At 37.7% G+C, this 24786-nt stretch overlaps 1 protein-coding gene across 3 annotated transcripts; it reads left to right on the forward strand.

Annotated features, from left to right (window-relative positions):
* Nucleotides 1-69: 69 nt before the first annotated feature.
* Nucleotides 70-24435, forward strand: ythdc1 (YTH N6-methyladenosine RNA binding protein C1). 3 transcript variants are annotated; one of them, XM_058775184.1, is made up of 17 exons: nt 70-299; nt 1003-1104; nt 1488-1780; nt 5522-5894; nt 8638-8727; nt 10547-10600; nt 10794-10888; nt 10986-11094; nt 11178-11295; nt 11391-11475; nt 12344-12513; nt 16153-16232; nt 16543-16579; nt 16701-16740; nt 17002-17067; nt 17157-17318; nt 23482-24435. In XM_058775184.1, the coding sequence occupies exons 1-17, from the start codon at nt 272-274 to the stop codon at nt 23701-23703; spliced, it is 2124 nt and encodes a 707-aa protein (XP_058631167.1). In that variant the 5' UTR covers nt 70-271; the 3' UTR covers nt 23704-24435. The 3 variants fall into 3 exon arrangements, with proteins under 3 accessions (XP_058631167.1, XP_058631168.1, XP_058631170.1); XM_058775185.1 differs by having other exon boundaries at nt 5525-5894; XM_058775187.1 differs by lacking the exon at nt 8638-8727.
* The last annotated feature ends 351 nt before the right edge of the window (nt 24436-24786 follow it).

The following is a 24786-nucleotide window of genomic DNA, read 5'->3' on the forward strand; positions in this document are numbered from 1 at the left end:
CGAAATGATCTGAAACAAGGTTTAAAAAAAAAGGCGTGATATACCTTTGAATATTTGGCAACCCTCATTCACTGCGATGCGGGAGGAAGAGATCCGCCATTTTAGAGCAGACACATACACACTCGAGTCACAAATCATATAATGGTGTGTAAGATTTTCTAAAAGAACAGGGAATTAATAGAGTTATTGAGAACAAATCTAGAGAGAGAGAGAGAGAGGACAGAGGACAGAGGAGGGCCTTCAAAGTGTGTTTAATCCACGGGGGCTGAAGATGTCTGCCGACAGGAGAGATGAGAAAGGTAAACGATGGTATTTTTGCCTGTAATGGCAAAAAAAAAAATTCATAAGGTGTTGTGTTTTTATTGCCAGTTATTTAATACAGAATTCATTTTGCTTATTAATTATGTTTTCACTAAATTAATTTAAATTTTCCCTAGACACACTCATTATGGCTAGAAAAGCATTTGTTGAGGAAACATAACAGCGATCGTTAGCTTAGCATGATGCTATCATGTTATCATGGAGGACTTTGTTTATATTGAATGGTTTTGGAAAGAAATTTGATTGTTTGGTTTTTTTTTTTTTTAAAGATATTGTATGTTACTTGTCTAGTTTGTTTTTAGGAAGTCATCTATCAAACATAGGCCTGTTATGTTTATATGTTATATAGAGCACATTATGTAACTTCAGTATTTCTAAATTAACAATGGCTGAATTTCTGCTCACTTAGATTTACAGCGTTTGCTCTTTTTTACATTAATATGTTCATGGGAACAGCTTAATAATAAACATCACTTTGGTAAATACTATATCTGTTGTTGTAGTAGTTACTATATTCATTTTGACGTGTATAGCATATAGTGATGGGCATATTATTGTTTATTGTGTTAATACTACATGACATTGTGTTTCATGTTGGTGTGAGTGAGCCGAGTATGCCAATTTACTTAAACTAAAATGCATTATTTGTAATAGTTTTACAAAGTGTGCATTCATTTTTAGATGGGGAACTGAATGTGTTGGAAGACATTTTGACTGATGCTCCTGACCAGGACGATGAGCTCTACAACCCTGAAAGTGAACACGATATTAATGAGAAAAAAGGTACACGTGCAAAACACCATTTTAAATAATTTCCAGATCGGATTTTATTCACACTGCATAAAACACTTGAAGTCATTTTGCAAGTGTTTAGATTTGTTTGTTCAGAGTCTAGTCGAAAAATTGCTTGACTAAAATAGACTCAGCTGAACAATAACATTACATGGCATGCTTTACATTTTAAAGAAGGGAAAAAGCTTAGGAGCCTTTAAAAGGACATATAAGCACATATAATAACACCATTTACAGGATAAAAGAAATGGCGCACTGTGTTACTGTGTTCATATCTGGCAGAATATGTACAGAGTAATCTGAGAATTTGACTGCTACTGTCGGAGTTCCTGTAAAACTTACCACATTAACTGATTGTTTACCTCATGTCTCAGGGTCTAAAAGAAAGCATGAACGAGGAGACGGCCAGGATTCAAAGCGGCTCAGAGCATCAGGACACACTACCAGACAGCCATTAAAGAGAGCTGCCCCTTCTTCTGGCTCAAAAAAGACAAGCAATCTCAGAGGGAGACATGCACCGGAAGACCTCTATGAAGACAGAAAGAACCATGCTGGAAGAAGTGGTGCATCTCGGGCTGATTTACCTAAAGGATATGGTGAAAAAGGTCTGTCCCGCAGCAGAGACTCCCAGAGACGGATCAAGCCCCTACTGCCTGAGTTAACAGAGGTAAGAGAGGACGATTATAACATGGATGTAGTTTTTGCATTAAAAAAATTGCTGACCATTTATGTTTTCTTACATTTGACTGATTTTTGTCAAAAATGTCATGTGGTGTAGCCGTCAAGTAAATAAGCAGAACAGCATGAGCAAGAATGTGTTAAATGGCTAAAACAAGTATTTCTTGCGTGGATCTACGTTACGCCACAGATTCAGGTTATTATGCCGTTGCTTGTTCAAAATATGTGTCTCTTTTAACCAAAAAAACTAAACGATGACACGTAATGCAAAACATTCAAGTTTGTTAATAAAAATGGGCCCTTTTGTACCTTAATAATAAATAAAATGATCTCTTCCAGACTAGAGAATTGTATCAGTATCTGAGGAATTTCAGTGAATGAAGAAAGGTTGAATGTTGACTGTGCATAGACAACCTTTAATCATATACAAACATGTATACCAAAGTGTTGATATGAGTCATATGATATGAGTAATTTAGAATTTTATTTCATATTTTTATTTCACGGTAACTGACACATCCTTGTTTATACTACTTTTGTGGGGTCCTTTAGTTAGACCCTGCATATACAACATCCAACGTCTTAAAAATAATGTTTAAACTAGTGCTGTCAATCGATTAAAAAATTTAATCGCGTTAATCACAGTGGTGGACTGTGATTAATCATGAATAATCGCAAATTTAAAATACTAGGATTTACCTGTAAATGTTGAAATAAAGAAATGCATGACAAACTAGTTTCACACGAACCTTTCACACTTCCGCCAGGTATGAGACATAATCCTTATTATTCTTTTATCATTATTCTTTTGTTGTTATTCAGCCATTATCAGCCTTTATACTGGCAATAAAACGTTTACCAAACCACATCGCTTCAATCCCAGTATACATTTACCCAACTATTATCAAAAGTGTTTCTAAATAAATACAACAAAACATTTTTTGCGGCCTTACGTGAAGTATTATGACAAAATATTAGCATCATGCTACATAAGTTTATGAGATTAATAGTACACTTTTACTCAGAACTCACTTCAAACCACCATCGAGTGTGGAATTTGGTCGTTTACTGTTGTTAAAATATGCTATTTATAGCCTTTTATATCGCTGCACAAATTAGCATTTCACATTGCAAATGCACATTAAACTAAAAAAAAAATCACATACAGACCATATCCTAGTGTAATCGTGTGTTTATTATCTTATATAATCTATAGTGGCTGTTGTCATGTTTATTTCTGCTGCTCTGGCTGAAACTCACGTTGTTTGGTGTTACAACCGCCTCTCCGTTCTTAAGGCGCCAGGGATACATTCCAAGTATAATACACATTAGTAAAAGGATCTTTTTAATTTTTATTTGTCTATATACACTTTTGGCCGCGGTACATTAAAAAAAGTAGCCCAAAACGACTCTGTAATTTTTCTCACGACTGTATTTTCAAAATAGCCCACTTGTGCCGTTACCCTGGCAACACTGGTGCTGTACCCTCATCACACAATAAGCCCTTTCACACATACAGACTTAACCGGAAAATTACCGGTAAATTGCCGTAAAGAGATCATGTGTGAACAGGACCTTTTCAAAAATACCGGTAAATTCGTTCCGGCAATTTACCGGTATGAGAAGTTGTAACATTACCAGTAAATTGCCGGAATTCTGCTGTGTGTGAACGCAAAAGGAAAATTACCGGTATGAGCACGTACCAGTTCAGAACGCGGTGACATAAGACGTCTACTCCGGGCCAATCCAGACCCGTTGAAATTCAAATTTCAACAGCTCTGGGCCAATCATAACATTCTGATGCAGATGACGCATTTACTCCGTGTTGTGTTTGAAGTCGTGCGATGTCTCTGGGCCAAAAGAAGCAGCATGAACGTGAACATTTGGCACAAAAATGAAAACATCAACAAAAACACTGATCGCGTTTACCCCTCCATGTTTACAAACATAACACTGTGAGGCGCAGCCTTTTAGAGGTCATTTCCGCTTTATGATGTCACAGAATTTACTGGTAATTTAAAACCGATGTGTGAATGGTGCTTTACTGGAAAAAAGACGGAATGCTGTTGCCTGTGTGAACAGCGCAGTTTTAAATTTACCGGTAAAGTCGTTCTGGTAATTGTACGGCAATTTACTGGTATTACTATGTGAAAGGGGCTAATGATATATAACCTTCCGCGCTGCGATGACGGGAAGAAGTTGGGGTCAAACCTTATCAAGCGATTAATCTGCGTTAAAAAATTTTTAACGCGTTAATATTTTTTTAATCGCATGCGTTAACGTTGACACCCCTAGTTTAAACCTAAACCTACCCCTCACAGAAACCTATCCCTTAACCTTAGCTGGGGGAAAATCAGAGTAAATTTAACTTTTGTCTTCTGGGAAACATGTAACTACCTTCTGTAGCCTCTGAAGGGCAGTACTAAGTGAAAAAATGATATTTAGGCAAAATAAGAAAAATGTACACATCTCCATTCTGTTCTTAATGCATCGGTGAGCGTTTGAACCTTCTGTAATAGTTGCATATGACTGAGTCCTTCAGTTGTCCTCACTGTGAAAAGATGGATCTCAAATCATACAGTCATTGTTGGAAAGGGTTCAAATACACAAAAATGCTGTAAAAACCAAAGAATTTGTGGGACCTGAAGGATTTTTTAAGGCACTCATGAACAACTATCACAAAATAAAAAAACACAGCTGTGGATCATTCAGGTAAAAACACAGTATTAAGAATGAAGGGGATGGAAACTTTTGAACAGGGTCATTTTTATAAATTCAACCATTATTTTCTCTTGTGGACTATATGTAAACATCTTTTATGTAAAATATCTTATTCAGGTCAGTACCAAATAAACAATAACATGAATTTTGTATGACCCTCTTTTTTTGTTAAAATTAACATTTTGCAGAGTCTGAACGTGGATGTAAACTTTTGTCCTCAACTGTGTGTGTATATATATATATATATGTGTGTGTGTGTGTGTGTGTGTGTGTGTGTGTATATATATATATACACACACACACACAAACACAAGTACAATCATTTTATGTAAAATCATTTTATACTCACAATGCAATTGTTTATTGCTGGAAAGTTGTTACGATAGAATTTTAGAAACAAGTGAAATTTTACACTTCTCAATACCAATTTTTATTCCATTGCAAAAACTAATGCTAGACTAATGTAAGTAAAACGTCATCAAACAGTTTTTGAAAGGAAGAGTCAGTAATAAAACAAAAAAGCAAACTAAAAAAATAAGGCAAAATAATACAACACAACAAAGATACAAATTAAATTTAAAAAAAATTCAGATAGGTTTAACAGTAGTCAGAAATACTACAGAAATGTAAAATTAAACACAGTGTAGTTTTCACTATCAATTAAACTTACACAGAATCTGTAAAAAGAAAAAATACAATACAGAATTCACAGGTACCTGTAATTAAATGAGTTTCAATTGTTTAAGTTTAATTTAAAAACTATAACTATGACTACAGAATCTAGAAAAATCAAAACTGAAAAAAAAAACAAAAAAAAAACTTATTGATGATCAGACGTGAAAAGGAGAGAATTGCTTTCTTGGGGGAAGAAATGAGATTGAGTGCATAATCTAGAGTAATAATTTGCTAATTAGATGTTGTTGCATTTACTGTCTGATCCTTTTTCACCTCCTTTTCATATGTTGCAATACATGGATACATGGTGTGTAATACAAACCCTTGTTTTCAGAAGATGCGGAGGACTAGTGAGGACAGTACAGGCAGAGCAAGTCACTCCTCCAGAGAGGAAGAGGCTCATTCAGAAGAATATGCAACTGGAAGCTCTGTGGCTTCCTCTGAGGGCAACTGCTCGGATGTCGAAGAGGAAGGAGCCATGCAGGAGGAAGGGGAAGAGAAGGAAGAAGAAGAGGAAGAGGAGGAGGAGGAAGAAGAGGAAGGAGATGATGAAGAGGAGGAATATGAACTGGAGGAGGAGGACCCACGGGAGGGAAATGAACAGAATGACTATGATACTCGCAGTGAGGCCAGTGATTCCCAGTCTGAGTCTGTGACCTTCTCGGAGGGAGAGTCTGTGCATTCAGCCTCGGGCTCAGAGGCGTCAGGTATGAGCTACTGAAGATCACAGTTTGGTGATTAGTAGAAAATGTATTTTGTGTAGCATTCTCACAGTTTGAGGACATGCTAATCATAATCCTCATGCTCATGTTGTTGATGCTCTCTTATAAGTTGCTAAATACTCTGTTCCAAACCCTAGTGAGTTGCCTCACAGACTGATGTCCACATGGGCAGCTACCTGGAAGCATTGTAATCAAAAGTTCACCATTTTATGTATAATATGTCAATACAACTGACATTTTTTGAAAAGTACAAGATTGCGTACTTAACAACTTTAGTGTTTTTTGACATGGCGATACCAACTTGATTTCATTGTTTGCAGTGCATCATTAGCCTGGTAATACCAAACTCTGCTACTTCGCTTTGCTTCGTAGACCGAGTTTGGAAGGGCATAATTGACAAGCGTTTACTTTCTCGTGGGCGGGCGCTTGTCTGAAGTTTAAAATCATTGGTGTACCCGTAAGCCAATCACATAACGTTTGGTTATGACGTATGTTATGTGTCGGCTCAGCTGCCTCGAACTTCCGCTGTAAACACAGGTATGTGGCGAAAACAAAACCATCGAGCGAAATACCGGAGTGAAGATGGCTGTGAACGACTTTTCCTGATTATGTGAATTAAATCTACGCATCCACAATTATCTCCTTGCCGGACTTTGGCCTCCCCAGTTTCTCGCCGACGATCGGTAACAGTTGATAAATTAAACTTTTCCCAAAACCTGTCGGGAGTAGGGCCACAACATCATCTCCATTCAAAATGTGAACCTTCTTGTTCGGGCTTCAGTTGGCAAATGCCGGGAATATTCTCCACAACAGAGCGAATAGCATCCCGTGTCTCCATGTCCGCTGTCGTTTTAGATTTCCCTAAACTACAATCTTAAATTCGGTGCTTAGCGTCTATGTCACGGCTCTCAGCCCGCACTCTGTTTGTTGGTTGGCCGGCTGCTGCGGAGCCGGAGATAATCTGGGAGATGGTTTGCTATATCAGACTGAGTACAGAAGCGAAATGAAATTGAGCGGAAGTACGAAGTCTGACGTAGTCAGGCTAGTGCATCATGGGAGTAGGCGTTCCCTACAAGCTGTTTTGCTGCACATTTTCTGTACAGCATCATGGGTAATGTAGTTTTCCACCATGACCAGCTGTTAAAGGGGTCATATGACGTTGCTAAAAAGAACAATATTTTGTGTATTGGGTGTAATGCAATGTTTATGCGGTTTAAGGTTAAAATAACACATTATTTTCCACATACTGTACATTATTGTTGCTCCTCTATGCTCCGCCTTTCTTAAACATGCCGATTTTTACAAAGCTCATCGTTCTGAGAAGCGAGGCGTGCTCTGATTGGCCAGCTACCTCAATCGTGAGATGGAAATGTTACGCCCCTTACCGTATTGATGCCGTGTCCCGGCGCGATGACACAAAAACAATAAAACCCATTACAAACGAGGCATTTGTTGCATCCAGTGGGGAAATAATTACTGATTATAATGACTTATATTGTCTTTTCAAACATTACCATGTCTGCATTTGTATAATAACAAGCACTACTCTACACAGCTCAAAACTTGCGTTTCAATAGTCAGTGGCACATTCTTTAAATATGAAAACATACTTGCAGGCTGTGAGTCAGAAGCGCCAGACTGTCCTTGCAAAATTGGAATTGCCCCACTTTATAGAAACAGCCTTTGAGCACAGCTGGCAGGCTACTCCCAGCTTCAGGAAATAGTCCTCTGTTAAAATGTGCTGCACACACTCTAATATTTGCGTTGCACTGTTCCAGAACAGTGTTGTAAATACAACTTAACCACCGATTTCTAGTTGTGTCCTCTTTTGGAAGCCCAAACAAAGTAGTTTCGCTTTCACAACGAAACACAGCGTCTCCAGGACATGGTGCCGGCGGCAGCAACAATGCTACAGCGAGAATAAAAATCTCGCCCCCTTTCTTTGCGTATACATTTGGGCGGTGTTTTGCAAATCTCCCCACACCGTGACGTAGACCTGTGGAGGCGCGTTTGAATGAGCCATTTTAGGTGGGTATGGTCGAGTCTTAAATTTTATAAAGAATATCTCTTTGGTTTTGAGACTTTAGTCTTTGCAACTTCAGGGATCTTATCTATGCATGAACAGCTTGTAACACCAAAGAGAAAGGAAAACTTGAAATCGCATTGTATGACCCCTTTAAAACAAGTTGAAATTATGTGAATGGATGGCTTCAGAAAAAAAAAAAAAAAAGCATAAACCAATTAAAAACCTCTAAACTAACAGTAGGTTAAGTTATTTTTAAAAGTCAATTTCCTTTTGGGAAAAAAATGGAGATTTTACTTCTGGAACCTGACTGTTGCATTCTGTAAGATTGAAGTGTTTGTTGGAAAGCATTTTGGGATTTCACTTTGCAAGTCTTTTGCAGCCACCTTCACATAAGGAGAGCGTGTGAGCAACCTCTGTGTTGCGTAGGTTGGCAGTTCACTGGGTTTTGGAGCAGACCTGCAGATTAAAGAACATAATTTTTTTTATTGCATTTTCATAAGAACTATGCAACTTGCCTTACCACTGTATTCTTACCTGTGACTAGTTGATCTCATGTTGTTAGAAGTTTTCACTACGGGTCGCTGCCTGGCTGTGTTCATCAAAGGACAGAAAAACAATTTGGCTAGAAATTGGAGCCCAAGAGATCTCAAATAATCCTTGATATTCTAACATAAGGGACATGTTCTCCCATTTACTGTTCAGATGAGGAAAGCAAAGCCAAGAAGCACGCTAGAGGGATATCACCAATCGTTTTTGATAGAAGTGGAAGTTCAGCTTCAGAATCCTATACAGGTATTAAATAATCCCTTAACAATACTAATAAAACTTTGAAATAAGTCACAGTAACAATTTTAAATTAGGTTTTAGTCATTTGAGTTCATTCAGCAGTGTAAGCTGACTTGCCTCCGCCCTGGTGGCTTTCAAAGAAAAAGCTTAATTGTAAAATGAAATATCTGGAAGGGCTAATGTATAGTCAGTAGGGCTGGGCGATATGACCTAAAATCAAAACCTCGATTAACTGAACACTTTACATCGATTACAATTGAGCGATTATTTATTTTTATTTTTTTGCCCTCATAGTTCAATGAAGGTTTGTACTCTAAATATACTCAACAGTTAAAGGTGGGATATTTTTTCTAACGAAAGAGTGCATTTATCTTTCATTTTTTGCAAACAAAACAAATGAATATTGCCATGTCAAAATTAGAAAATAACCAGAATCTATTGCAAATAAAATACATTTTAAATAGTCATGTGAAAAGTCGAAAATAACTTATAAGTATCTCCTGTAAACAAATGTTTTAAATAATGAATGTAAATAGAACACTGCTGATTAAGAGAAAGAGCAGGGCACTATCTCAGTGATTTTGTCCTGTCACTTTGTTTAAATATTTACTCTAGGTTCTTACTGGCCATTCACACAGAACGGATGTCTTTGTGTCTAAAACCGTGAGACTCAGCGCTCAGGAATGTTGTTTGTTGTTTTTTTTTTTTTTAAAGCACAGCACAGAATGCCATGTTGCCGTCAAATACAAAAGTTGCCATGCCAACTTGCTTCTGTAAACAAAAGCTTGCAATGCTTTCCCCGCCTCCGAGGTCTTCTGATTGGTCCACTGTTTTGGAATTGACATTGATGAGCAGCGCTATGTGTAGAAGTTTAAATTCTTTTAACATGCTGCTCACGTGTGAGACGCTGCAAAAGATGCGAGCGCAGCGGTCACGTCCGTACTACGGTTTTTTTAATGACAAATTATTAATAGGATTAAAAAAACTAAATAACCGACATGGGAAACCTAGGTCGGTTAGAGGTTCTGAATTTTGGTTTCGATTCCTTTTCGATTAATTGTCCAGCCCTAAAGACGGTCACACGCCGTACTAGAAGCGCCGCATCGTGCCACGTCTTTAAAATTCTAACACCTTATTGTTTTCTATGAGCGTATGCACACCGCCGGTGCCATTCGACATCTGTTAAAGGTGCCTAGCAACGAATCAAAACAATGTAAATGCGTGGCGTGGCACTTCTCGTCTAGTGTGCGACCAGCTTTAATAGTCAGCTGGTCAAAATAATCCACAATGTGGGTTTATTTTATGAAAATGACCAACTTGACTTTGTTGAGTTGAAGTCACGCAAGAGGAGAATGAAAGTTGCTCAGCTGAGACAGCTTTCTGTTCTGCAGTTTAAATGTTTGAGATTTGCAAAGAGCCGTGTGATAGTTTGATCAAAGATCTGTTTCTTAGAGCAGTAAAAATACTTAATTGTTGTAATGGTATTACAAAGGTAAGATAAAATTGATCGTAAGTGTCAATTGGCTGAAGTGTAGATTGACTGACTGATTCTTGGTGGAGCAGGTCAGATTACAAATAGCTGAGTCATAATTGTATTTATACACACCTGATGGCAACCTGAAATAGTGTAAATTTCCAACAACTACATTTTGTCTCTCTAATCTTATATCATTATCTTAAGCTTGTGGGAGTGATCTTTGCTAAAACCATTTGTACAGTGTTGGGCTCTTTCATGTTAGGACCAGTCGAAATCATGGCTCACCAGCAGCAACACGTTTTTATCTGTATTTTGAATGTTAAAACACAGTGTGTCTCTGACTTTTAGGGTCTGAAAAGAAACATGAAAAACTGTCCTCTTCTGTCAGAGCTGTGAGGAAGGGTAAGAAAATCACACTCGCGTTCAGATAATGTTTGCACATTTAATTGCGTTGTCATGTCAGTAACTATTTAAATTTGTGTTTTTTTATTTATTTTTTTTAATTAAAAAAAAAAATTATCAATTCAGCCATTGCAGCCTTGTACTGACTACTGTTAACTGCTTTTGTGACACGTTTCCCTTTTGTCTTTTGAAGATCAAACCAGCAAGCTGAAGTATATCCTGAGAGAGGCCAGGTTTTTTCTAATTAAGAGCAACAATCATGAGAATGTTTCCCTCGCTAAAGCAAAGGTTTGCCATTTACAGCGCTGTTTACTGTTTGAAGAGACTTTTTTGAGTTTGGTGGAAGCTTTACTCTGTTAACATGGTGTGCATGATCTGTCCGCAGGGTGTTTGGTCCACTTTGCCCGTCAACGAGAAAAAACTCAATGCAGCTTTTCGCTCTGCTCGAAGTGTTGTGCTAATCTTTTCAGTTAGGGAGAGTGGAAAGTTTCAAGGTATGTCTTAAAAATATTGTTTATTGCAAACTTATTTTGTGGCTTTATGTTGGTGCACATAAGGATGTGTGTTTGTGTTTTAGGTTTTGCTCGGCTCTCGTCTGAATCTCATCATGGAGGTTCTCCCATACACTGGGTTCTACCCGCAGGCATGAATGCCAAGATGCTTGGAGGAGTCTTCAAGATTGACTGGATTTGCAGGTGAAAACCATGAAAAAGCAATTTCAGGATTTTTTTTTTTTTTAATGTAGTTGTTTGCAATTATGAGCTATTGAGGTTTTTCTTTCTACTTGAAGGCGGGAATTACCTTTCACAAAAACGGCTCACCTCTCCAACCCATGGAATGAGCACAAGCCTGTGAAGATTGGACGTGATGGACAGGTTAGTCAATTTAACATGAAACTCCTTCCATAAACCATTTTACTTTTAACCAATTTTTCATCTGGGATTAGAATGTAACAAGTGGATGTTACATACAATGAATCCAGGTTGTTCAGGGTTCAACAATAAATATATATTAATAAAAAATTGTTGTTTTTTTGCAAACATTATTTATCCAAATAAAAATCCATTTTAAATTTGTTGTCAACAAATTCAACACGGTTATCAGACAAATATATGAGATTTCTAATACATACATATATTTTGGAATAATGGCTAGAAATTTCACAGCTATAACTCTTGACAGCTATACATTCATGTACGGTTTTGCTGGAAAACTTTACTACAGTGGATGGGTCAGTCTAGTAAAAGTGGGGCAAAGTCATCTTTCAAAATAAATGTTGGTCATTGAATCATTACTAGCCAATAACTGTGTTAGAATTATTGGCATCGAATTTCCTGCTGTTGCACCACAACAACAAGGCAAGTGACAGATCTATTACATTCTCTATATACTCTATATACATTAGTCCTGTGGTTGGAGGGGTGGAATTGTAAAAGTAGGATGGATTTTTAATGTCAGTCTAAAGCATAATTGGTTTCAAAGGCAAAGCAAGTTATAATGGGGTTTTTGTTTTTTTGATGAAAAATGACATGTTTGTTTGAAATACACCAATGAATTGTGGACAATAAGACCAGGAACATACACTAAAAACACAAATAGTCCATTTTGGTTTTCTGTTGAATTCTAGCCTCTCATCCCATGCCTTTTTAGCCTCACAGACAATGTCAAATATTGTTTAATTAATTTTCTTTCTTTTCATTGTCTCGCATGATCTCCTGGACCTCTCTAAACGGCTGCCTGCAGGAGATCGAACTAGACTGCGGGACACAGCTGTGCATGCTCTTCCCACCTGATGAGAGCATTGACTTGTATCAAGTCATTCACAAAATGCGCCACAAGAGGAGGATGCACTCAGAGCCTCGATCTCGGGGCCGACTACCCCACAGAGAGCCCGTCCCTCGGGACATGGGAAGGTTAGAAATGTTCTTTGGACTGATAGTGCGCACTTGTGTCCCTGTCACCTGATGCGAAGGGAGCAAGTGTGTTTTTGTTATTTTTCCACCTTCGTCTTCATCGTCACTTGAGCGAGGGTCAGAGAAGAGCCACGAACCAAGCCAACCAGAGCAGAGCGGACCAGCTGCGGCTTTGTGGGAAAGTCCCAGCATAAATCATCCGTGCTGTTGTTAATTTTGATGGTTAATGGGAGTTAAAATGGTGTAACAATTGACCTGATATGCCTCTGTTAATTGTTAACAACTTAAGCCTCAGAATGGTGTAGTTAACTTTGTAGTTGTAGCACTGAGGTTTGTTTCTTTATGTAGATGAGACTGTGTTTAAATTTGTTCCCAAAGCCTTTTTTTGCAGGAGTGTCCATGGGGGATAGAGCCAGTCAAATTTGGGACTCTTTTAAAAGGAGCCTTAATAATTAAACAGAAGATGGCACATCGATTTGAGGGGCAGAAAGCAGTCGTTGTTTTTAAAAAAAAAAAGAAAGCGTTCAAGAGGAGCGTATTTTGGGACTTCTTTGCTGGTTTTCCTTTCCAGAAAAAGCTCCAGAGTGTGCTTATGAATATAGATAGTTGAAGTGTGCGGGGTGTAGCGTCAAACGGTGAAGGAAAGAATGAAAACAGAGAGGGAGAGACAGGGAGGAAGGGAAAAAAAAAGAGCATGTTCTTCTGCAAAGCTGCCGGAGTGGGTAGTCGTCCCGTTTGCAGTGCTTATGGACTCAAATCACACCAGGGACTGTCCCTATAGAGCACTGCTTTACATGAACTCTGTTCCATACCACAGTGCTCAAAAAAGGCCCCAAAAAAGGACTTAAACGCATCCTTACTTTCTCCAGACAAACATTGAGGAAGTTTGTTGGTTTGCATTGTCTGGCCCCCAGCCCCAACTGATGGACTCCAGTTTGGATGCGTTACATGTGTACACGTCCCTCCCCTTTCCCCACCCTCTTTGTTACCAAAAGCCCCTTCCTCAAAATCAATGGGATGTTCCAGCTGGTGGTAGGTAGGCGGTTTGGTTTCCCTCCTCTGGACTAAAGATGGTGTAAAATGATGCCTCCACCCTTCCCTTCTTCTGTGTTTCTCTGAGCCCTCCATGGACTGAGTACCCCAAGAGAAGGGTTATTTCCAGATGTCTGGATCTTCTCTTGGTCTTTTTTTGGTTTGCTTTGCAATGGACTGCACCACTCCTTATCACTCCCCCTTCTTCTGCTTTACCGAGCCCTCCCATTTAAAATGTGTTAAAGCATAAGATGGACTTTTAAATGAACTTTTACTCTTTAAAGTATTTGCCAACGTTAACAGTCACAAAACTACAAGAATGCGGTATGTCACACTCTCAACCAGATTTTATTGTTCTCCAATGTAGATACTGTTTTTTGACATATTGGGTTTCTTACCATATGTTAGAATAACATTTTCACTAAGGGCACCCATTTGAGTATGTGTTCAAGTAGTTGAGTTTAGAAATAATCTTTCTAGAAAAAGACTCATGGCACAGTTGAAGGCATGTGGGTTTTTTGGCTTTAGGACACACAGCAAAAGCTACTCAAACTATGCAATTCTGAGCAGGGCTCTACGGTAACATTTGGGTAAAGCTCAGGGTTTTTTTTTTTTTTAAAGACTAACATTCTAATATACTTTGTACTTGGAAAAAGATATTATCAGCAAACTTGCCTGGTGTCTTTGTCAAGACATCTTTATCCAAAACAGAAATATCTTTTACTGCCCAAGAACGTAATTATAACTTCAGTCATAAACACAATAATGAAACTTTCAAATATATTAATCACGCTTTCTTGAAATTCTCAAATCCTTTTCCAATTTTTAGTGTTTGAATGGCTAGGGAAGTGAAGTCAACAGAGAAATGCATTCACAAATAATGTGTTCTTGCGTTAAAAAACAGCTAGACGAAGTCTAGAGCCTGGAAACACATTTTGGTGAATGACACGCCATTCATAAATATATGAAACTAGTATTACCAGACCCTCAAAAATAACAATACATCACGTACACCAGAATGCAAGAGCACATCCTCTTTGAATGTATATTAAACATTTTCAAAAAAAATTTTTAATTTCTCTGTTGACTTGAATGGAAGACAACAAAATTCAACCAAATACATTGTGAAACATAATTTTTTTTAATAAGGGTAAGTGGTATCATTTGAGTTTATGATTTGTGCTTTAGCTGTCAGATTTCACTTGCACTGGTGTCAAAACAAGTTTTCACATTTGAACACAGTGAAAAGCTCGCACTGTAGAGCTCTGCTGAGGATTGAGCATTAAAAAAAGAACCACATCAATGTGGATTTAGTATTAAAGGAATGTTCTGGGTTCAGTACAAGTTTTTGATATCCTTGCATGTATAATACAAAAGTTACCTGCTTTACATGCTCATGACCTTTGATATATAAAAATGTATACAACATGGACAAGTTTAGTTAGCCTTTCCATCAGTCTTGTGGCTTTACTGTCAAAAAATTGTGCACTTTAATGACAGTTGATTAACTAAGTGCCTTTCTGAAAGTGAAAAGTGACAGTGGAAGTGACCCATACTCGGAATTTGTGCTCTGCATTTAACCCATCCAAAGTGCACACAGACACCCGGAGCAGTTGGCAGCCATTTATTTTGCGGTGCCTTGGGAGCTGTTGGGGGTTCGGTGCCTTGCTCAAGGGCACCTCAGTCGTGGTATTGAGGGTGGAGAGAGCACTGTACATTCACTCCCCCACCTACAATTTCTGCCGGACCTGAGACTCGAACTTGAAACCTTTAGGTTACGAGTCCGACTCTCTAACCATTAGGCCACGACTTCTGTAACCATGATTTAAAAACAAAAAAACATTCACCTGACCCCAATTACACAATATTTTTTTGATGCATAAGATGTGTTTTGGTTTTTAAAAGCAGTCAGAGTGCAGTTAAATGTAACAATGCAGTGGTCTTGATATGCATTTTTTTTAACTTCCTCCTAAACATCCTTTAAAAACGCATCATGGCATGACATGTTTTTCTGAATCTGCATGGCTGTGGTGACAACTGTAAAGATGAAGTGAAAAACTTTTCAGAAGGGATTTTGCCAGCAAAAGCACTACCGCTGCTACAATTACCAAAAATGAAACGAACTAAAAAAATGTGATGAACTGGCCATCTTCACCAACTAGTCAGTTGTTGGATGACTATTTGATAATCTATTTTGACTCAGCTCAAATCAGCATTATGCCACAAATGCTGTCAGTGGATTACTTATTACTTGTATTGAACCCTGAATATTTTATGCAGGACATTGAAATCTTATTACGCAAAGATAGTTTGTACTTTAGGTTTGTGTTTACAGCCGTGCTTTACTTGGTGTCATGCAGGTTAAGTATTCATTTAGTTGCTCACCAATGTATGTTATACGATTCACTAAAATATTTTACTATTAACAAAAATAAGAAGAAAGAAATCTGATAATATATGTAATCCTGTACCCACACACTGATAACTGAAGGTTATTTTGTTTGTATGCTTCATGTCTGTCTGTTGTTGTTTTTTTGTTTTTTTTTGTTGTGTTGTTTTTTTTCAAATCAGTGCCATCTTTCACATTAATGTACCTGGTTTACGTAGGCGTCGTCCAGAGGAATATGACATGCACAACCGGAAGCGGCCCAGGATTGATTACACGCCAGAATTCCCCCAGAGACCAGGTTAATATCTGCGACATGTAGATCTCTCTCTTCTGTCTCACTGTTCAGTGGTCTGCTTTCTGAAAGAGCACCACGGTAATATGCCACAAAAAGGTTTTCTTCTCCCCTTGTTATGGATGGCTCTTTATTAAGGATGGTACCTTAGGTGAGAATTGTATTTCGGCGTAGTATGAAAGCTGAGTTTCTAAGTTTGCTTTTGGTCAAGATGATTGTAGCGTTTGTTTGGGTTTTTAACATAACTTTTGGTTGTATTATTTACTGCGCCTTTCTGTAATTTGTGAAATTCGTCTCGTTTTTGCTGTCTGTTTAGGTTTCATGCAAGACCCTCGCAATCCACCTGTGGACAGGTTGGTATTGTTGTCTTTCCCTCATTAGCTTCCAGTTGTAAATGGGAGATGTATTATAACTTTATTTATTACTTGACTTTATTTATTATAACCTCTTATACTTATTATTGTCTCTTCACAGGCGCTTCTCTGGTGTTAGGAGAGATGTGTTTCTCAACGGAGTAAGTTTTAAATCTTTAAATCAGCATGAAATAACATTCATAACCCAAGTATGTCTTAAACAGAAAAATGTATTTGTTTTATTATTTGGGTGGAAGAGTTATTCACCATCAGTATTGCCAACTTAACAACTTTGATGCTAGATGTAGCAATATTTCAGACCCCATTAGTGACAACATTTTTTTTTTTTTTTTTAATTAATTGGGTGCAGTCATAAGGTTATACTTTATATACAATATTAACACTCATTTTCTTATGTCTAGTCCTACAATGACTATATGAGAGAATTCCACCACAACATTGGGCCTCCACCACCATGGCAAGGAATGGTAAGTCTGACCATATTCACTGGGTTTTTCTGTATCCGTTGTTCTGGTTATCCATGTGTTTCAATCCTGAAACTTTGTTTTATCTGAAGGCCCCATACCCTGGAATGGAACATCCTCCCCAGCACCCGTACTACCAGCATCATCATCCTCCTCCACCCCAGGCCCACCCTCCTTACTCCGGACACCATCCCATGCCCCACGATGCCCGCTTCAGGGAAAAGAGGGTCGTTCGCTCTTTCGCCTCCAGTTTGGTAATGTTTAGCCATTAAAACAGCTCAAATACTACCATAGCATAGAGCTGGTTGACATGTAGTTGTAGAGTTATTTATCAACAGCTGTCTAAAGGGTGCCATCAAAATAATCAAACTGATATTATATATATATTAAAAAAAAAATGTTCAAAGCAAATGTGTCATATTACACATTCATCTGATCTTATGGCTGTTTGGAAAAAAATAAAATAAGTAATAATAATAACTATATATATATATATATATATATAAGTATTCTTTGTCTGCTTTAAGTAAAGTAACATAAGTAACTTGGCAAGATATGAGACTTATTATACATTATATATATTTATGCCATGGTCTGTCTGAATACTCGATTCTGATTGGCTGGCAGGTGTTGATTAAATTCCTTTAACTGCACAGGTAGTTCCAGGTCAGTTTAATCACGTTCTATATTAATGCGCTTCCTATAAACATTGGTAACCATAGTAACATACAGTTACAGTTGAATAGTAATACAGACGAAAATAACCGTCATTTTTATCGTTCCGGTCAAATATTGCAGCGCAAATATTATTAACATCTTTAATATGTGAATGCTGGCAAATGACCATGGCATAAACGGGATAATCAACGGCTAGCTGTGCATTAAACGATTTGAATGCACTTCGCGGAGGGTGGTTCTTCGCCTCCACGTCGTGCATTCAAATCGTTTAATGCACAGCTAGCCGTTGATTATCCCTTACATAATCCACATATATATGGATATTATCCATTAGGGATGTGCGCTACGACTAATTTGACAGTCGTTTAAACGGAAGTTTTGTATCCGACTAGTCTAAAAGCTAGAAACCCCCAAAAAATGTCAAAAGGAAGAAAAAAAAAAAACTGTGCGTGTATAACAGCCTACACTTGAAATACTTAATCTTTGAATCACACTGTCAAATCCCTGAATGAAATCTGCTAAAAATAGGTCACGATTATGCCGTATGCTTGCCTCACGTTATCATCATTTAATTTTAGGCGGTCGTTAAATAGAAAAAAAGGAAGAGCATACACTCAACATAAACCAGTGCATAGCTTATTTATTCAGATCAGCTGCAGCAATGCAGAAATGGAAAATAGACTGACAGAATTATTCATTTTCATATAACGTTAGCCAACATATTAAAACACAAGTCAAAAACAATAGAAAAGTTTATCAAGGAATAGCATTAAAACTGCTTTTAAAAATGTACTTCATGTTGGCTATATTGTTTAAAAACAAAACAATGCTCGTTTTACTTACTCAGACCATGCGCATTTGTTCAGTGAATTTAACATTAACTTGGTCTGGCGAAAGACGGGACTAGTGGTGATTCTGCACTTGAAAAAACTGCGCTCGGCAGGAACTGAAGTCACAGGCACGCAGAGAGATAACTACAAGCAAGCAGACAGTTTTGAAAAGAGCCTGGAAATCCCGCTCCACCACTGAAGTGGGTCTTAGAGGAATAGACGGCGCGGATGGGATCGCGGACCGCAGCGACGGGTTGTAGTGTATGACATGATTGACATTTGTTGGCTTTGGCTAGTCTTCAAGCTAACGCATACGTGCCTGTGTTGAATATGATTACACATCGCTCCAGTAGAGTTATTGTAAGCCAATTTGACGTTACACAGTTTACACACAACTTTTCCGTTTCCTTCTAATTCGAAATAATCCCACACCTTGCTGGTTCTTCACTGGTCATTTCGAGCTCGCCGCAATTGACATAAAGAAAAGGCATGCGAGGTCTGAGGTCTTGAGGTAAAAATTTAGTTTCCGCCCAGATACGCTTTTAAAAAATGTATATATTTAAATATTTTGATATTTATTATTTTTCAAAAGTTTTATTCTAGCTTGTTGTTAAAATGTTTTAAATGTAACGTTAAAATTATGGTAATTTTCTCTCTCTCGTGTAATCGACTATTGATTCCAGTGTCGACTAGCGGGAGCTGTACCGTTTGGTCGACTAGACTCACACATCCCTATTATCCATTGTAACTTAAGCGGATGGACCGTGTTCATTGTGTGTTATAAATCATCATGTTCTTAAAAGCTATAACCACAAATAAGTAACTATTATAATACATTAAAACTGTTCTTATGAATATTCATGAGATGATACAACATATTATAAAGTTATTTATAAAGCATTATGCATGCATTATAATGCCTTAAGAATACCTTTATAATGTGTTATAAATATGGGCTTCATAGAAAGTGTTACCTTATTTTTTCTAATGAAAGAGTGCATTGAAAGAAGCAAACTATTTATGGTTATTTGTTGAATATTTCAAACAATTGAAATCGAAGCTTGCTTGAAATGAAGACGTCTTATGTAAAAAGTCATTTTTCAGTTTTATTGTAAAAAGCAAGTTTCCTAAAAAATAGAAAATAACTTTAATTTTTTGTAAACAAAATAAATGAATTTTGTCATGTCAAAAGTAGAAAATCAAGTTTCAAGTTTAGTTTATTTTTTAGAGCATATTCAGGATTCCCGCAGGTCCTTAAACATTTACAGTGAGGAAAATAAGTATTTGAACACCCTGCTATTTTGCAAGTTCTCCCACTTAGGAATCATGGAGGGGTCTGAAATTGTCATCGTAGGTGCATGTCCACTGTGAGAGACATAATCTAAAAAAAAAAATCCAGAAATCACAATGTATGATTTTTTTAACTATTTATTTGTATGATACAGCTGCAAATAAGTATTTGAACACCTGTCTATCAGCTAGAATTCTGACCCTCAAAGACCTGTTAGTCTGCCTTTAAAATGTCCACCTCCACTCCATTTATTATCCTAAATTAGATGCACCTGTTTGAGGTCGTTAGCTGCATAAAGACACCTGTCCACCCCATACAATCAGTAAGAATCCAACTACTAACATGGCCAAGACCAAAGAGCTGTCCAAAGACACTAGAGACAAAATTGTACACCTCCACAAGGCTGGAAAGGGCTACGGGAAATTGCCAAGCAGCTTGGTGAAAAAGGTCCACTGTTGGAGCAATCATTAGAAAATGGAAGAAGCTAAACATGACTGTCAATCTCCCTCGGACTGGGGCTCCATGCAAGATCTCACCCCGTGGGGTCTCAATGATCCTAAGAAAGGTGAGAAATCAGCCCAGAACTACACGGGAGGAGCTGGTCAATGACCTGAAAAGAGCTGGGACCACCGTTTCCAAGGTTACTGTTGGTAATACACTAAGACGTCATGGTTTGAAATCATGCATGGCACGGAAGGTTCCCCTGCTTAAACCAGCACATGTCCAGGCCCGACTTAAGTTTGCCAATGACCATTTGGATGATCCAGAGGAGTCATGGGAGAAAGTCATGTGGTCAGATGAGACCAAAATAGAACTTTTTGGTCATAATTCCACTAAACGTGTTTGGAGGAAGAAGAATGATGAGTACCATCCCAAGAACACCATCCCTACTGTGAAGCATGGGGGTGGTCGCATCATGCGTTGGGGGTGTTTTTCTGCACATGGGACAGGGCGACTGCACTGTATTAAGGAGAGGATGACCGGGGCCATGTATTGCGAGATTTTGGGGAACAACTGAGGGAAGGAGGTTAGAGCATTGAAGATGGGTCGAGGCTGGGTCTTCCAACATGACAATGACCCGAAGCACACAGCCAGGATAACCAAGGAGTGGCTCTGTAAGAAGCATATCAAGGTTCTGGCGTGGCCTAGCCAGTCTCAGACCTAAACCCAATAGAGAATCTTTGGAGGAGCTCAAACTCCGTGTTTCTCAGCGACAGGCCAGAAACCTGACTGATCTAGAGAAGATCTGTGTGGAGGTGGGCCAAAATCCCTCCTGCAGTGTGTGCAAACCTGGTGAAAAACTACAGGAAACGTTTGACCTCTGTAATTGCAAACAAAGGCTACTGTACCAAATATTAACATTGATTTTCTCAGGTGTTCAAATACTTATTTGCAGCTGTATCATACAAATAAATAGTTAAAAATCATACATTGTGATTTCTGGATTTTTTTAGATTATGTCTCTCACAGTGGACATGCACCTACGATGACAATTTCAGACCCCTCCATGATTTCTAAGTGAGAGAACTTGCAAAATAGCAGGGTGTTCAAATACTTATTTTCCTCACTGTAAATTTAAAAATATATCAAATTTAAGGTCATAAGAAGTCTTAAATCGTACAAGAAAGTCTTAATTATGATTTCAAGAGGTCTTAAATTTGGGTACAGACCAGAATGGCAATACAGCTTAATGTGACGATTAAACTTCAAAAGGCTAAAAATAAATATGGGCGCTGCACGTCTCAAAGTCTGGTGCTGCTGCTTTGTGTTCTGCCATTACCGCAGAAACCGTTCCGAAAGCGCCTCCTGCTGGCAGAGAATGAATGTGCATTTTCAAAAAGGCTGTTGTTGTGAGTAGGGTATTTCTGCAATACCAGAGGCTGTAGTATCAGAACCGGATTTCTAGGACCTTATAGTTTTTTGCTTGTTTTTTAAATGTATGTATTATGTCAGGTCGTCCAGCCAGTTCTATCAAACCTTTACAATTAATCCAGAACGCGGCAGCAAGATTAATTTTTGAGCCAAAAAGAATGTAAGAAAGAATGAAGAACGTCACACCTCCCTCTATTCTAATTCTATTCTTTAAAAACAACAAAAAAAAATTGTTCCTTTTAGACTTACTCTCTATTCATTACCTGCTTGTTTTCTAAAAAAACCCACTAGCTTTTCTAATCTTTTTCTATTCTATGTGTTCTTTTTATTTATTATATAATTTTAAAAGAATCTCTTGCTACGTGTACTGCGTTATGTAGTTGTTTAATTGTATACACTTAATTATTGAGCCTAAACATACCCATCGGTAACCCTCTTGAAATATTTAACCTAATTTATTTCAATATATTTAATATATTTAGGTTTAAAATTCAGTTTTTTTTGGAAAGAAGACTTGTGTCTGTACGAGACTTCAGTTAATTAGCCGCAGCGCTTCACGTCTGATGTCTCGTTTGTTTGCATCTGTTTGTTTGATGTTTGAATCAGGTCTCCTCTGTTGGAATAGATGGTGCTGTCCCAAAAAATAGGGTCCTATGCAGTCCTAGAACTGCAGCCTCCGGTATTGCAGGAACATTGGGTTGTTTTTGTTCAGACCAATGTAAAAATCGACCCATGTTTTTACCCTGCAAACACGCAGAGCTGTAAATGTGAACTGGTGGATCGATAAGGAGATAATTCATTATAAAAATCTAAACAGTAAAATGTTTATTTTATTTAATTAATATAATAATTTATTGATAATTGTTTAAATTAATATAATAATTAATACTTTTGACTCACCCATTTTCTTAAAACATTGTTTTAAGTGTGAAATGTGAAGTGTATAACTTTATAAAACTTTGTTTTTGTGAAAACTTCTATCTGAGCTGTAAATCATGCTTTTTACCTTAGAAATTGCCCTACCCTGCTCATATGGTTTTCATTTAATTTGTGAAGGTCTTAAAGGTCTTAAAAAGTCTTAAATTTGAGCTTAAAAATCCTGTGGCAACCCTGACATTTAAAAACGACAGAAATAACCAGCAACAGAAATAACCAGCATCTCTTGCAAACAAAATACATTTTAAATATTTTCATACAAAAAGTAGAAAATAAATTGCATCTCCTGTAAACAAATGTTTTAAATAATGAATGTAAATAGAACACTGCTGATTAAGAGAAAGAGCAGGACACTATCTCAGTGATTTTGTCCTGTCACTGTTTAAATATTTACTCTAGGTTCTTACTGGCCAACCTGCTACTCTAAACAAAAAAGCTTGTTCTGTCTTCTGATTGGTCCACTGTTTTGGAGTGTAAAAGTTTAAATTCTTTTAGTGCGCCACTCGTGTGCGAGATGCTGCAAAAGGCATGAGCGCAACGGTCATACACGGCCGTATAGCACCGACTGCTCATGCAGCGGTATGTTTTTAAGGGTAAAGTATTAAAAGGATTAAAAAAACGAAATAACCGTCATGGAAAAATTACATTGGTTAGAATTTTGATATTTCGATTTCTTTTCTATTAATCGTCCAGCCCTACCATAGCGTTGATTAGCAGAAAAAACCTGTTCCAAAAACTGTCTCCAAAAATGTTTCTCTTGATGTTAAGTGTCTGATTACTCATTCAATCTTTAAAACTTTTGTTTGGTAGCATGACTACGACATGCGAGTGGATGATTTCCTGAGACGAACGCAGGCGGTGGTGAGTGGACGTAGGAGCCGACCACGAGAGCGTGACCGACAGAGAGAGCGCGACCGGCCACGGGACGGGCGTCGTGACAGAGAACGAGAGCGTGGCAGAGAACGGGACCGTGAAAGAGAGCGAATTCGAGACCGTGAGAGGGAGAAGGAGAGGGGAAGATACCGGAGATAGGGGAAATTGTTTTAAACCTATTTTTTCCATTTTTTTTTTTTTTTCCCCACTTTTCATTTTGTAGATATTGTTAGATATCTTTTTCTTTTCTTTTTTTTTAATACAGTTGAAGTTCATCATAAAGCTGAACTGAATCTTTCTGGGCATTTTTTTTTTTTTTTAAGAAAAAATGTTTTCTCATTCTCATGCCGTTATTAGCATCATGCATGCAGTGCATTTAAAATTTAACTGTGAAAACCAAAAAGCATTTTTACCCTCAATTCTTTTATGTTCTATTTTTAATCATTGGTTCTGTAGCTGGTCCTGCAATTGTTGAGAATGAGTTGCTTTTCCTTGTGTATGTTTTTTTCTCTTTCTCTCCCCCTCACTTTCAGATTGTGAGCCAGACTGTGCGTTCCGTATATGGCTGTTGCAGTTTTTAGGTGTTTGCTAACTCTGCGCTTGTCTTTGTGATTTCTGTTGTACATTTAAATAAGATCATAGGTGCCAGTATTCCAAGGCACTGCTAAACATGACTGTTGTATCAAGTATGTTTCCATAACCTTTGTCTGCAGCCAGGCTTGTTTTTCTAGAGTTTTGATTGAGACGTGGGTAAATATTCCCATATTTGCTTCTTGTCCAGTAAAAGGATAAATGTCATGAAGGTTTGTAAATTGACTTAAGCCATTTGTTGTCGGAGTATCTGTTGGATACGTTTTGTACAAAACAAAAAATAAAAGAAAATGAATTGCTGGTGTGTTGTATTTGTAAACAGTGCATTCTCTTTAAATAAAAATACCTCTCCTAATTAATACTAATTCCCAATTAAGTTCCTAATTAAGCATTTGTTCAGGAAAGGCAATCAGCTCCAAGGCTGCTTTTGATTGCTTTCAGAATTCTGTAATATTGGAGTGCTTCCAATAGCATATGAAACCGCACCAGTCAAAGTCCAAATCCTTTACTTGAGAATGGGGAGAAAAAATAATTGCTTCGATTTCTAAATGGCTTCAGCAATCCAACTCTCTGCCACAAGGAAAAGTGCCCTCATCTGCTTAGACCCTGATGTGGCTACTCAGAAAACCTGAAGACTGAGAATGATAAGTT

Source organism: Onychostoma macrolepis, chromosome 05 (genome assembly GCF_012432095.1).
Source record: "Onychostoma macrolepis isolate SWU-2019 chromosome 05, ASM1243209v1, whole genome shotgun sequence".
NCBI classification, from domain to species: domain Eukaryota; kingdom Metazoa; phylum Chordata; class Actinopteri; order Cypriniformes; family Cyprinidae; genus Onychostoma; species Onychostoma macrolepis.